Source organism: Lagopus muta, chromosome 1, assembly GCF_023343835.1.
Source record: "Lagopus muta isolate bLagMut1 chromosome 1, bLagMut1 primary, whole genome shotgun sequence".
Taxonomy (NCBI): domain Eukaryota; kingdom Metazoa; phylum Chordata; class Aves; order Galliformes; family Phasianidae; genus Lagopus; species Lagopus muta.
The window spans coordinates 12,465,057-12,479,682 of NC_064433.1; the positions used below are offsets into that span (position 1 = coordinate 12,465,057).

Genomic DNA, 14,626 nt, shown 5'->3' on the forward strand with positions numbered 1-14,626 from the left:
TGATCTTGTGGGGTACCAACACACAGAACAGGAGCCCCTCTGCAGAACACAGAGTTCTTGAGGAAAATACGTGGTCTGACGTGTGTGGGTAATATCATTATTCATGTTCATAAGTCATTGCATGGTCATAATGAACAAAAAAAAGAAAGAAAAAGACATAACAAAACATCAAAGCCATACAAAATGCAAAAATATGGTATAATATCTGAGAACAAGAAGTAGATATATAATGAAATCTGGCACACAGAAGTCTTGCTGTGCCATAGCAAGACAGGAGAGACAGAGCTTGTTTGTAGAGCAAAATACAGAGGGCAGGGGAGACAGAATATGTATGGAGGAAATCAAGCATTTCTTCACAAGTTCTCTATAGTTGGCCTTAGATGCAGTGGACAGACAAATCACAATTTGGTATTTCAGTTCAAAATGTGGGGAGAAAGGTTGATTATGACTGCAAGTGTCCACCCGACTCCGACAGTTCTAAGGTAACTATTATGTAAAGCAACACTTGCAGAGAACATTATTTTCTGCTGCAGTAATGATAGAACAGGATCCTGACAGATGATAAAATGCTGAACTCACATTAAATTATCTAGTCTTGTCAATACTCTCCTTTAAGAAAATCCTTTTTGTTATAAATAAAAAATCCACAATAAAAATGAGGGAATTTTTTTGTGAGTATTTTAATAGTATACATCAGGTTTCTCCTGATGAAAAACAGGAGTTTTGCATTCCAAAGTCAGAAAACAGACAGCAGAATGTGATTTCTTTTTACAGCTGTGATGGGAAAATGATATAAAAATGTTTTGTTTAGCATAGCCACTTCTTGAAAAATCACTTGTCTATAAAGGTGGACCACAAATTGTCTATAAACCACACTTTATTCAGCGCTGTTTAGAATTCCTTCAAGAACAGTTTGACTTTTAGAGAGATTTCAGCAGTTGTATTTGCTTATGGAAAAAAAGAAAAAGCAATTTCATGGTCACTCCTGAAGGAGTCAAAACATTGTGAAACAGCTGTAAACATCACCAAGGCCAAGAAATAATTCTGAAGCACTGTACATATACACAATTATAAAATGAGACTTGCTTCTCATCTACAAAATTGCTGAATATTTGAGAATACATATTTCACCTTTATGGCTGCTGTTGCTTTACTTGTGCCTCTGCACAAATTTCTGGAAGAAATGAGAAAGAGTGCAAAACGCAAGAGGAAAAAGCTCTAAGCAGAGCAATGCCAAAGACTGGGAGCTTCACCTGTGCAGACATCTTTATTTACAATTTACATGAAACAGACTTAATGTGTGTGAAAAAATACCCAGGTTAACAGCTCTTCACAGTATGACAACCCCAAAAATGTTTTCACCAGAGATTCCATTTTGCTGAGCAAAAGGACAACAAAATCTCCTGAATCTGAAATGCTTGTAATATAATGATAAGATGCAAATCACCAGACAGAGGAAAACAACTAGACAGCCTTGGCTACTGTAATAAACGCTAGTCTCCATTGCTTTTCAAGAAGGAAGGGAACAGATTTGCCTTTTCAAAATATTAGCAAGCAGTACTGTAGCAAAAGATACGTGAAGTTTAGCATTCTTCAACTATCCACTATATAATTACATTTAAAATCCAATTCGAGAAAATCGCATACACAGAGTTAAAAAAAACAAAGTGGAAAAATAGTATTTTTGCCATATCTGATAAACAGTTTAATTCAAATAGAAATGAAAGCTGAAATGATTTCTAAATTTACAGAGTAGTTCAATAAACATGGATGTTCTTAAACAGAAGAACTGCAAATAACATTGAGGCCTTGAACCAACACAAAGAATTGCTGAGGAAGAGAATTACAAGTCTGCTTTAGAATCCAGGTCATATCTTGTGAAATAGCTTCAGGACAGCAATAAAAGTCCGAATGCAGATTCCAATGATGAACTCCAGCAACCTTACAGTTCTCTCCAGCAGTCAGCAGTGTTAATACAAAAGCCAGAGAAGAGTATAGAAAGGTCATGTTTAGTTGTACTGGCTCTTTCTAAAATGGCAACTGCAAAAAGTAGTAACACTAGTGAAAGCAGTAAAATTTCATTCTGAACATGAAGACATAAAGCTCTATGTATGAAGATGCATCAGCTTTAAGACTTACTAAGAAAGCACCAAATTTATAAAAGTCTCTGCTAGGGGAACTACACTTCATTAACGCTTTACACTTTGTCTTAATGGTGTTATCTCACAAAATAGATCCATTACAGTTAAGCCAAGTTAGTTAAATTGGTGTAGACTGACATTTAAATACTCCAAACCACTAAAGGTTTTCTTGTTTCATACAAGAGCACAAAGGTAAGGTTTAGGCAAGTTTAAAAGAATAGGTGTAAATCCACACTAAGTTGAACCAAGGCCATAGACACGGATCTCCTTCCTGAGCCAGTGACATCAGTGGATGCTGGGTACCACTGCCTTCCCTTGCAGGAGGAGATACCTTTCTTCTCCCTCAATGCTGACCTGCTGGAGGAATGGCTTTAGGACCATTTTTCAGACAAAATCAGCTAAGGAAGCCTACTATTTTTAAGCCAATGGTATGAGATAAAATGGCTAATTTTGATGGAAGTTAGTCAAGGAGCACATTCCCATCTGTCCTGCTGGCTGAGAGGCAGCACCCAGAGCAGTGAGACAATGAACAGGACCTCGGCCAAGCTACTGGGCATGACACAGGATATTTATCTGCACCTCCATGTAGCTTAGTTTTGCAAACAAATGTTAAAAAAAGAAACATGGCTCTGAGAATGAGACAACTGGCTTAGCGTTTAGTCAGAAAAAAAGTTACACAATTCAGCTGGAACACCAGAGCAATGATACCTAGAGAGACCAAAGCTGGTCTAGCTCATCATACCTCCAGCCAGCACTGGGTGCCAGGGGGCAGACAGAAGAATCCATCAGTGGTGTTTTCCTGAACTTATGCTAAACTGTCAATGTCTGCAAAATCTGACAGAATGGAGTTTCTCATCTTACCTCTGCATGACACGCATCATCAGTTCTTTTTGTTTGTTTTGAATCTGGCTCTTTGATGTCTCCTAGTTCTTTTACTGGATGGGTCACATAATAATCTCAACCTTTCAATGCCACTTGTTTTCCAACACAGTCTCTCTGTTTGGTAATCCCTTCTCTAGGCAGAACAACTCAACCTACCTGCTGCTACTGGTAATAAAGTCCTTCTCTGCCTTCTGCTGTCTTTGTCATCCTTCTCCAAGTCTGTTCCAGCTGTATCATATCCTCTTCAAAGAGAGGGACGAGAAAATATTGGTAATATAGGAGTATCGGGGATTTATTCAGTGGCACAGTGATTTTCTTTTCATTTCTTAACATCTTATTTCCTAATGCTTCTTTCCTATAGTTAAAGCTTACAGTCTAGTAAATAGCAGGACCTCTGTACTAACTGGGCAAAGCTTCAGCACTAAAGGCTGTGTCTTTAAAACACAAAGCTATACTAACATTAAGCAAGAGCTGAAATTAAAATTACATAGTTACAATAGGTTATTTATTATTCCATGCAATTCAGAGTACTTTGATTAGACATGTGACTACATAGACAACTATTCTGGGGAGATGTTAACACACTGCATACTTTCAATTGCTTAACAATTCTGTTATGAATTCCATTATTTCTGTTTGTTTTCAAGTCCCTGCTGTTTAGGATGGAATCACCCTGAGCCACCCACAGGCTTCATCTGCTGGAGCCATAGTTAGATACGGATGATTTGAATGGTGAGAATTGTCACTTCCCTTTTCACTTGGTTTCCATGAGGAACTTGATTTCCTCAGAAGATTTCTTGTAGCATGACAAACAAAAAACAACCCTGAAATCTAAGCCTCTGCCCTCTCAACCCTGAGAAGAAACCGTTTCCATCACTACACACACATTGAAACACCAAGCGAAAAAAAAACAAAACAAGCTCTGCCTAACCAGCAAGCGCTACTCATGATTTGAAAATTCTGAGGGCTCAAGGAAAAGTGGCAGTTCGGAAAGATATAGAAAAATATAAATTACCAACCACAAAAAATAATTACAATAATGCCATGCAAATATTCTACAGTGGAAATGCATGGAATTTTTAATAAGCTTAAAAACTTATGTCCCGACACTAAAATTCTTAAGCCTTAGCTGAAGAAACATAAGTGAACAACCAGCTCTAAGTGAGGCTAACCTTGTCCAAGCACCGGGTGTTAAGTCAAAAGACAGGTTCTTGTAGATAGGAACCTCAGCACGAGCTAACACCAGCAAGAATACTCCTGCAGGGAGGATTCAATATGAAATGGAATCAGTGTTACAGCCAAAATAGACGAGGGCTGCTCTGAAAGCAGAGCCTGCTAATTTGTTATGTTGGCCTACAATGTCAGAGGCAGATGTTGGTGGTATGGCAGTAAAATTTGAACCTTCCCACCAATATTCTGTCATATTTTGTTGCTGTGCAATACGTGGCAGCAAAAGGGCAGTCTTGTCAGCATCTGACATGGCAGAATGTACAAAGCAAAAACTGAATTCCTCCATGTGGAAACAAGGGCACCCATTGACATTCATCGATGCTTGCTGAGCATTTATAGAGACCAACCAGTGGCGGTGAGCACGGTGAGGCGGCGGCTGCTGCGTCCCAGCAGCAATGTGTGAGCGGCGCCCCACCGGGAAGGGGCGACCAACCTGCTGCGTCTGCTGCCACCTAGCGGCAGTGCCGCACACTGCAGCTCTGTCCCGGCTTCCCTGACAACTCGTACAATTAACTTTTTCTTTCTCCCTTTCTTCCTTTCTCCCCTTCCTTTCCTTTCTCTCTCTCTCTCCTTTCCTTTCCCTTTCCTTTCATTTTCCCTTTCCCTCTCCTCTCCTTTCTCCTTTCCTTCTTCCTTTCTTCAAAGACCGGCAATTTCTCAAATCTTGGAAAAATTAACTCATACCCTTCCACACGTCCCAAGATACTTGCTGCATTTTCGTCTCGGCAGAGCTCTATTTCTCCATACTAAACCAGCACAAGGCAGGTTGGACCTTCCTATGCTTCGTTTAACGATTTTTGAGATGAAACACGGAGCAACGTCCGCACCCCCACCTCCCCGTTATAACTATCCTACACTGCAGGCACTGAATACCGAAAAAGCTTTTTTAACTGAACTCCGCTGCTCCCCACTTGCTTGCCCTCTCGGGATAACTGTTTCACGACATATTTGTAGAGAACTCAGTAAATTATCCCCGCAGGGACCGCGAATTGCCGCCGCCGCCGCCGCCGCCCGACCCTACCTGCGCGGCGCACCCGCCTCGCGGCGTCCCGCTGCTACGGCAACACGGACCCGCCTCCTCCTGCTCCCTTTGCCGGTCTTCCTCTCATCCTGGCTGCCGATTGGTCTCAGAATCCTTCCCGCTGACCAATACGAGAAGAACACGGCTGCTCTGCGCCCTCCTCCCTCTCTCCTCAGCCAATGAACACGGGGAACCGGCAGCGCCTTCCAGCCGCCGGCGAACTACGACTCCCAGTAGGCTCCGCGGCGGGCGGGGCGTTCGCCGACGGCCGCCGCCTGTTTACCGAAGCGGTGCCGGACGGGCAGTGCTGCCGGCACCATGCAGGCACTGTCCCCGCGCTGGGCGCCGTTCGCACTGAGAGTGGCGGGCGGGTGGTGCCGCGGCTGCAGCGGCTCCGCCGAGCTCGGCGGCCCTAAGCCGCTGAAGGAGTGGACGCTGGTGGTCGGCCCGCGAGGGCGGCTGCGGGTGCGGCTGCCGTGTCAGGTGAGCGTGCGGCCGCTCGACCCGCAGCGCTACCCGGGCGCGGACCGCGTGTTGGTCACCGTCAGCGGCGTGGAGCGGAGCGCCCGCCGCCACCTCGAGCACGTCAGCGTGCGCTACGATGAGGCGTTGCAGCTGCTGGCCATCGCGGCCGAGGGCATGGACGGCAAGGCTGCCGTGGACGTCCGGACGCCGGGGAAGTTCGGTGCGTGACGGGGCGGTGGGGCTCCGCCGGGGCGGGGCTGTGATGCGGCGTGCTTCGGACTGCCGGTAGTGCCTGAAGGGTAACTAATGCGGGGAGCTGAGATTCACCATGACTCCTCGGCGTACCAAAAGAAAAGTCGTTTGTTTTGTTTCGAGTGGTTATTCAAGGCTCTGAGTCATCTGCTGCCCTGCTGCAGCAGATGACGTGCTATGCCATGCTCTGGTAGTGGTGAATAATCCCGTCCGATATAAGCTTCATGTCACCTGTGAGTTTCTAGGCCGCTGTGTTATGTTTTGTTTTTTTTTTTGGTCACCACTTCTCCAGGCTTTTATGGCAAAGATGTGCTGAACCTTTAATCTGTTTACTGTTACCTGCTTTGTCTCAGGACAGCCATACTGATTGCTCTGATGAGTACAGCTGGCCCGTTGCTGTGTCCAGCAGTTAACTCAGGGCAGAATAAGAACTGGACAGACAGAAACAGTGCTTCACCCAGGAGTACTCTCAGTTGTCAGCTGTCGTGGCCTGTTACAAACTCACAGAGGAGCTCTGGGAAGAAGTGCTTGTCTGTGAAAAGCTGATTGACAAACTTCCTGTCTTCTGACAGAGATTCACAGAATCACAGAATGGCCAGGGTTGGAAGATACCTCAAGGATCACGAATCTCCAACCCCCCCACCACATGTAGGTCCACCATTCTCCCCATTTAATGCTAGACCAGGCTGCCCAGGGCCCCATCCAATCTGGCCTTGAACACCTCCAGGGACAGGGCATCCACAACTTCTCTGGGCAGCACCTCACTACTCCTGTGAAGAACTTCCCACTGACATCCAACCTAAATCTTCCCTCCCTCAACTTAAAACTATTCCCCCTTGTCCTGCTGTTATCTCCCCTTTCAAAGAGTTGACTCCCCTCCTGTTTGTAGCCTCCCTTTAGGTATTGAAAGACCGCAATGAGGTCACCCTGCAGCCTTCTTTTCTCCAGATTCATTAGATGTGCCATTGAATTTCCTCTGATTTTTATCATGCAGGTGTACAATTTGTCATTCAGCTTTAAGTACTCTGAATAAGTCAGTTGATGAACCTGGCTGTTTGTACTTGTTTCTAAATTCACCAAGTGTTGGGGATAATTCATCATTTATAGTTAAAAAAAACAGAGAACAAGTATAGAAGTAAAGGCCTTGTCAAAGCCTTCTGAGAATCCAAGTTGGTTGTTTCTAAACAGCTATTGTCTGTTGATTGCCTCTTTTACTGAACTGCAGCAACATTAGGTGGCAGAAATGCCCTCTCTATCAGAATTCTGTAGATTTTATTTTATTTTATTTTATTTTTTTTTTTAAGAGTTGTCTATCTGTTATGTTCTTATGCTTTTTTTTTTGTTTGTTTTTTTGTTTTTTTTTCTTCTCCTGGCTGGCAATTATAAACATTACTTTGACTTCTCTATAGCTCATTGATACGGTTCCTCCCAGGAATACAGTCAAACCAAGATCCTTCATCTGATTAGGCTTCACCTATACTTCATTTTCTCCGGGGTGTTTCGTGCTGCTCCTTGTTACTCTCTTATGGAGTGCAAGGAGACAATTCATTGTGTTAAGACCTGGAGAATCTCAGCTTTGATGAAGAGTTTCAATGTGTGGAGCCTCTTCTAAAGTCCTCAGCATTGAATTCTAATACAAAGAACTCATTTAGCCTTTGTCCTGTTTTTGAGATTATATTCTTATTATATTTGGAACATCACCAGCTCTGCAGACAGTCTCATATGATAGTCTTTTTCCTTTTGACGTTCTTGAAATAGGCTTCATTAACTTTTAGGTCTCTAAGCTAATTGTTCCACTTAATGTTGTGGGAAGATCATACAACTCGAGTGTCCTATACAGTCTGGGTTACAGTCAAATTGTGCTACTTGCTGTTGGTTACATCTTAATTAGCATGATGCTGTTGTCTCATCATGCTGTTAATCAGAGATATTCAGAGATATTTCCTAAAATGCAAATATTTTTGTACCCAGTTAAGCAGAATTGCTGCATGTCAGTAAGGTTCCACTCTGTGTCCTCTCGGTTCTGGTTTGATTTTCTGCGGTCCTCTGAGTTTATGTTTGGGTTTTTCCTCTCCTTTGGTTAGGAAAGAAGTGTTTTGTAAGCAGATATCAGTGCATCAGCACAGGATCTTACTCCTTGGAAGGTGTGCCTCAATCTAGAATGTATCCTAGATGGCTCTAGACTCACAGAGTCACTGAAGTTGGGAAAGATGCTCAAGGTCATCCAGTCCATGTGGACATTCTGGCTTATCTCCGTCCTTCCTTGAGTGCATGAGGATGTTGACAGCAGCCTGTGCAGACTCTTTTATCTCAGCTCCCATCTGTCAACTGTAAGAAGTTGAGTAGTTTTTACATTATGTCTTTCCAGCATTCTAGCTAGCTTTCTGGTTTTGGAAGTGTTTCATAGCAGCTTTAGCAGTTTAGGTTGGAGCTTATTCAGGAAGCTCCAACATACAACCAAAAGAACATGTACAGAAGGTGCTAGATGACAAGTTTAAATACATACTTTAACCCAGAGGCAACTTAGCCTTACTGGCCTGTCTACTAAGTGACTCTGTTTCTATCTCAGTATCTAGTCTTGTATTGGGCAGTCTTTCAATATAATACACAATCTGATCATCCTCTCTGATACATTTAGCCTGCGTAGATGACAGATGGCAATTAATTTCCCTTTAGCAGAATTTGTATTGATTTATTTTACTTCAGCTTACCTATATTTTAGTTGTTTATTTCAGGGGCAGTGTGTGTATATAGCTGTAGGTTGTGAATCTGCTCTTCATGCAAAGCGAAGTGTCTCCTCAGTGTCTTGGTATCTAGAATTGCATGTGCTGTTTAACCTTGAAATCATCTCTTTCTATTTAGTATCCTAAGGTAAACAAGTTGCCTTCTCTTCCTATATAGTTATTCTGTTCTTAGAATCATAGGATAATTCAGGTTAGAAGGGACCTCAGACATTTCTAGTTCCAGGTTTTGAAAATCTCCAGGGATGAAGATTATACAGGTTCCTTCAGCAGACTGTACCGATGCTCTTCTCTGCTACATCCTGCTTGCAACACAGGCTTCTATGCTAAAGTCATGTGGGAGAACCGTGAAGCTTGAAATGTGGCAAGGCTTCACTGAGAATACCAGCACTCTGTCCTCAAGGGTGTTCTGGCGCTAGGCCAACTTGTAATCCACTGTGGTGTTTTTTGTTGTGGTGTCAGTTCTCTCCTTGGAGAATTCAATTCTTCCATGTTAGTTTTATGAAAGCCCATAGGATCACTTTCAGTTTTAGCTAAATAATGTAGATTCTTTATCTTTTTCATAAATGTTAATGGAAAGCAGATATGAACGTTTTACCCACGTCTTGCTTTTCTTAAGCGTAAACAACCATTGAGTAGGGAAGCAAAGATTGCTCACACTTACTAAATGTGACAGACTTGCAAGCTCAGAGTAGCAAATACTGAGGCTATCACAATAAATGAAGCTGAATGATTTTAACATGTATATGCATGTAATGGTAAGCTTCCTCTGTGAGCTGAGAATTGGATCAGTACCATAAAGTACTTCCTGTGGTTCAGTGCTGCTGAGTCACTTGGAAGTAGGCTGGTAAAGTGTTTAAATATGAAAGCTAAAGGTGGTGTTTCTGAGTACCCCTGCCTAAGTTCCCATGCTAGTGGTCTGTTTTCCCTGCGCACATCAAGGTGTGGGTTGTTTGCACCTCAGAGATATGTGTTCTTCAAGGTTTGTGTGGTGGAAGTTGGCAGTCAGTGCCAACTTGGAGCTTTGGCACTGAAATTATATCCTCCTCCTTGTTTGAGGTTTCATTAGCAATATTATCCAGCTCTTAGCCTGCTGCTTTTTTTTTTTTTTTTTTTGAGTCATTTGTTCACAAGACAGCAGCATTCCATTCCATTCCTGCTAATTTTTTCCTAGATCGAGGCTAGCAGTGCACTGTGACTCTGTGAAGGATCAAGATGGTGTGTTTGCAGGCCAGGAATCCTGTTTTTCTTGACAACTTACACTTGAACCCTCAGACTAGTATTGAAGATCCATGCCAGAAGAGGACATCTAGGATTACATTTCTAATATAGTTTTCAAATAACTGCCAGAGTATACCTTGCAGAATCATTATCTTTTATTATTAAAACGGACTTAGCAACCTCTTCTACCAGCTCCCTTAGCACTCTCACGTGGATCCTGTCTGGCCCCAAGGACTTGTGAGAGTCTTTTTGACAGAAGGGATGAGAGCTGGAGGCTTACCATGCTGATAGAATTTAAAAGTTTGCATAAGCAAATCACTTTTTGTAATCCCTCTCTTCGCTGAAAGCAAAGTAGCAGGAGTCTTGCACATAGGCCATTCCAAGTGCAGTTTTCTGGTGAGTGAATTGAGAATTTTGAGCAAGACAGCTTGTATTTCAAAAACCATTTTGTTTTCCTTTTTGTCTTCAGGTTTGTGCCGTGCAGGGACATGCTGTTTCAAGCTCAGGTATCTGAAAAGTGCTTCTGTTGGCGTCTCTCTGGGAACTGCCTTTAAACAATGCAGCTGCTCCCCAGGAAATACAGCATCCTAGAAAAGTTTTATCTGCCTGCCTTGGCAACTTGAGAACCAGCAGATCAGCACTGATCAGATGGAGAATTGCTCAAATACTACTCTGATATTCTTAGTCTGGTGAAACTGTCTAGGCTTTGGCCATTCAAACATTATAGTGCTGGCTCTGCAGCCTCTGACGATTGCCACCAGTCACACTTGTCAAATCTTACGCTTTTACATGCTTCAAAACCTCTTAAAATTGGCTTGAAGTTCAAGAAATATTCAATTAGATAAAATCTCAGTCACTATATCTCTACCTTGGAGGACTGTACATCTCCCTGTTCTATGAGTAGAGTAAGGGAAAAAGGTGTACAAACAAAAGGCTTTCTGGGAAACCTGCCTATCCAGTCCAGCTCTGCTGGTCTCTTTCTGATGAAGCAGTGGCCTTCACATAGCGTGTGTATCCTTCACTAAACTTCACCTCTTAGCTTGCCGTGGCAATTAAATCTTTAATTTTTTTTTTTACTCTCACTTATTTTTCTTCCTTTTTCCATAGAACAAAATAAACTCTTGCCAGAGTTTATGGTGGTCATTAATGTAAATGATTGTTAATACAGTCAGAATTCCCTGACTGCAGGTTCTCACATTTCTCCCTGTCCTTTGAGTTCATCCTTGATCTTAAGTGGCACAAAAATGCTGATCTGTGTGGAACATTCTGAGCCCATGAATTACTTACTTGATAATCAGATTATCTACAGGACTCAGGAACTTATTTTTTATGAGTGCCAATGAATATTAGTAAGGTAAGGTGATTCAGGCTCTGTCATGCCAGGAGAATAAGTCAGGCCTTCCAGAAGGGTAGGGGGGAATGATGCATGTGAACTCCTCTATACCTGTTTTTATGTTATGCTGTTGAAGCAATATGGGTCTAAGAAGACTAACAGTACAAATACAGCATCTGCAGTTGAGTTCTGTTACTCTGTGTATGGTTTTGAACAACTTTGTCAGCCTTTCCACCCCAAAACTATGGGATAGGAACAAACTATGGGAACAAACAAACTATTCTACCATGTCCAGGTAGAATTGGTAGTAAGTATGGTGATGAGCGTGGCTATATAGTAGTGTGGAGTGTGGGAATGTCTTCTGTGTGTGTGTGTTTTCATGTATGTGAAATTATAGCTTCACTAATGGGCCACACACTGCTGATTCCTTGCCAGTCACTCTGCCACTTGTAATGTTCAGCCAATTTTCTCTATTGGTTGCTGATAGTAATTAGTTGTACAGTTGAAAGGATGGCTGAATTTAGCTATTAGATTCTTTATATTAGAGAAGCTACTATCTTTATCCTACTCTGTATAGTTGCTCTGTATTGTGATCAAGTGCTGTATTTAACAGATCTGATTCTTACTGTTCTGTTGCTAATAAAACTCTTTTAATTCTAGATTTGGATATCAAAACATCAGGAACGGGCTGTGTGAAGGTTCAGAAAATGGAATGTGATAACTGCAGAATAGAAACTGAGAAGGGGACTAGTGTCTTGCAGTCAATAAAGGTATGACGAACCCTTGTCTATGCCATCATTGTTTCAAAAGGCACTGTGTGATGGAGTACAGTACAGCAAAGTGCCGAATGCCAGCTCTACGGGTGAGAAATACTATGGTATTTCTAAGTATTACTGTGTGTGGGTAGCACTGTGTCTTCATTTATTGCGTACCATTACAACGCTAAGTCAGTAACACTAAATAACATGAAGTAAGAAGTCCGGGCAACTTTGATAGCTGAAAGCTACTGGAACAGTGGAAGCAGTGAACATCATTTCTGCTGTGCTCCTCCCCTACTGCACTCTCCCTCCAAAATAAAAATGCTGGGAATTCCCTTCTTTGAACAGCAGACTTAATAGTAATGTTTGCTTAGATGGCGCTGTGAGGTACCTCGCTGTATGCCTCATCATTTCATCATTTTTTTTTTTTTTTTTTTCCTGTGGGAAATTATTTTCTGAATTCTGATGTCTCAGTGCTTTTGAAACTCCTTAGATTAATGTGTAACTTGAAATGGAAATTACATGTCCGAAGTACCCAACTGAATATACCGATAAACACCGTGTGTGACATGGCTGTGAATGACCTTGATTTTCTTGATCTTTCGACTTCACATTTGCTGACATGCTTTTGTGGAAATAATCAAAGAATATCCAATGTAAGTGCTGTTTGGAATAAATTTCACTTGAATAATTGAGATTGCACCCTATTTTTATTTTTTTACTTCATTTTCCCCCTGGAGTAATTCCTTTAAGTATTTCTGAGATATGAAAAGCCTTTCAACATTTTTCTGTACAATAAGAGGTAGTTACGTAGCGTGCAGCTACGTAAGTGTGAAGTTCAGGTTACGTGGTAATTCAGTGTACCACAGAGCTAGAGTTACTCCATAGCCAGTGAACTACAGTCTGTCTGTATCTTCCAGATTCTAATTGACCATATTAATCTTTGAAAGTAACTAAAGTTTGACAAGCTAACAGTGCTGTATGTAAGAGATATTCTAAAGGTTTAGTTAAAAATGAGGACTGTATATTAACAAAAAAATAACACAACCAAAAACCATGAGAAACTGCATAATATAAGAAACAAAGCAATTTTAGCCAGCATTATTGACAGTAATCGCAGGATATCATCAAAATTGCTGAGTTTTTGTAATGTTGAGTGAAAGTTGTCCTCCCTCAAAATTCTATTACATGTGACGAGCATCTTTTGATACTTGAAAGATAAGAGATTTGAGAAAAGTTGAATTTTAAAAATGGAAGAATCATGGTTTTCTAAGAGACTTCAAGCAACAGTGAAGTGATGCTTGCTAATGAACTGAAAAGAACACTGTGAAATAGGCAAAATGAGGCTTCTGAGCCCTGCTCCTCTGTGTTCTCACTGTAGTCTGGAGGAGCTTAGTGTTGCTGTTTCGTCTCCATCAGCTCGCTGAGCCTGCTTGATTTGGAAAATAAGGAAAATGTAAGGGAAAGCGATAAGGAGAAAGTATAATCCTTTCCCTGTGTGTGTGTTGCAGTGCTGGTGACCACAGGAAGCTTCTTAGCTCCTTTAGGCTCCAGATGAGAGGAACGACCTTGTCCCAGAAGGCAGAAGTCATTTAAAATGCAAAGAATTGAAAGTGAGCTGAGGATTTCAGTTGGAGTACTTGTTAAATAAACCTTCAGTAGCTTGCAAGAGTCTGCTTTCTCAGTTAGTTACCCTAAGAATTCTTGTGAGTTGTGGGTGGATTCTGATTGATCTACCTGTTCTGGTCACTGTGACTGCTTCAACATTTTCTACTACTGAAGATGTTGCCAGTCTTCTTGGTTTCTTGGCTATGAAGTAGCAGGTTAAAGAATTTGAATGAGAATTACCAACCATCTTGGTTTTTGCAGGTGCAAGCAATTGTCTGTTTACATCTTTTGGTGTACAGTCAATTTTGTCTAACCTATTTTTAAGAAACATAGTTCTAAGTTTTGCTGTAACTCAATTTTCTGGTGTAGGTTTAAGATTTATATCCTGTAGTAAAAAATAGAGTTCTTAATCTCATGGGCTTTTTCCCCAAGATTCTGAAAGTGCTTCAGGCTGGATTTTTTAGTGCAGTACAAGACCTGATTCTGCCACGTGGATAGAGTTATTTCATCAGAATGTATGGAAACAATAAGAATTCATGAATTCCATGTTGGGAACTTTGATTTTTTTATTTATTTTTTTCTTTTCCATTTTTTGTGATTTTTTTTTTTTTTTTTTTTTTTTTTTTTTTTTTTCTTCCTTTTCCCTTCTTAAAATAGTTGCTTTCTGCTCTGAAGACCACTTTTTCTATTTGTAGTCTTTCTGAGAGTCTTGTAATTTATGGTAAATTTCTTGTTTGAACATAGTTTGCTTACATTTTCCTTTTTTTTGGATGGGTATTTTGTGGTATTTTTGTTTGTCTGATTTTATGCAGCAGCCAGAAGTATAAGGGTTATTGCATTTTGACTTCTTGGCTTCTTTATGGAAGATTTGAGGCAGTAACACAGATATTTGTAAAATACTGAACTTTACTGTGTTTTTGAGTGAAACACAGCAGGATCTGGTTCTATTTGGAGGCCTAAAGTTAGTTAGCACT

The 14,626-nt window shown here is 41.4% G+C and overlaps 2 protein-coding genes across 3 annotated transcripts in view; one reads left to right on the forward strand and one right to left on the reverse strand.

The window, feature by feature from the left end:
* Positions 1 to 5,594, reverse strand: part of CCDC146 (coiled-coil domain containing 146) — a 71,385-nt gene extending 65,791 nt beyond the window's left edge. The window contains exons 1-3 of the mRNA XM_048933152.1: positions 5,558 to 5,594; positions 5,275 to 5,395; positions 3,180 to 3,265 (exon numbers count right to left, since the gene is read on the reverse strand). Of these exons, the coding sequence (XP_048789109.1) occupies positions 3,180 to 3,265; positions 5,275 to 5,395; positions 5,558 to 5,594 (244 nt within the window). The remainder of the gene's footprint in view (positions 1 to 3,179; positions 3,266 to 5,274; positions 5,396 to 5,557) is intronic.
* FAM185A (family with sequence similarity 185 member A) overlaps positions 5,490 to 14,626 on the forward strand; it is a 43,051-nt gene continuing 33,914 nt past the window's right edge. The window contains exons 1-2 of one of the 2 annotated variants that reach the window (XR_007377949.1): positions 5,490 to 5,959; positions 11,947 to 12,056. Coding sequence is in view for 1 of the 2 variants with exons in the window: in XM_048949813.1 (XP_048805770.1) it covers positions 5,593 to 5,959; positions 11,947 to 12,056 (477 nt within the window). In the remaining variant the exon portion in view is untranslated. The remainder of the gene's footprint in view (positions 5,960 to 11,946; positions 12,057 to 14,626) is intronic. The other variant, XM_048949813.1, reaches the window with a different exon arrangement.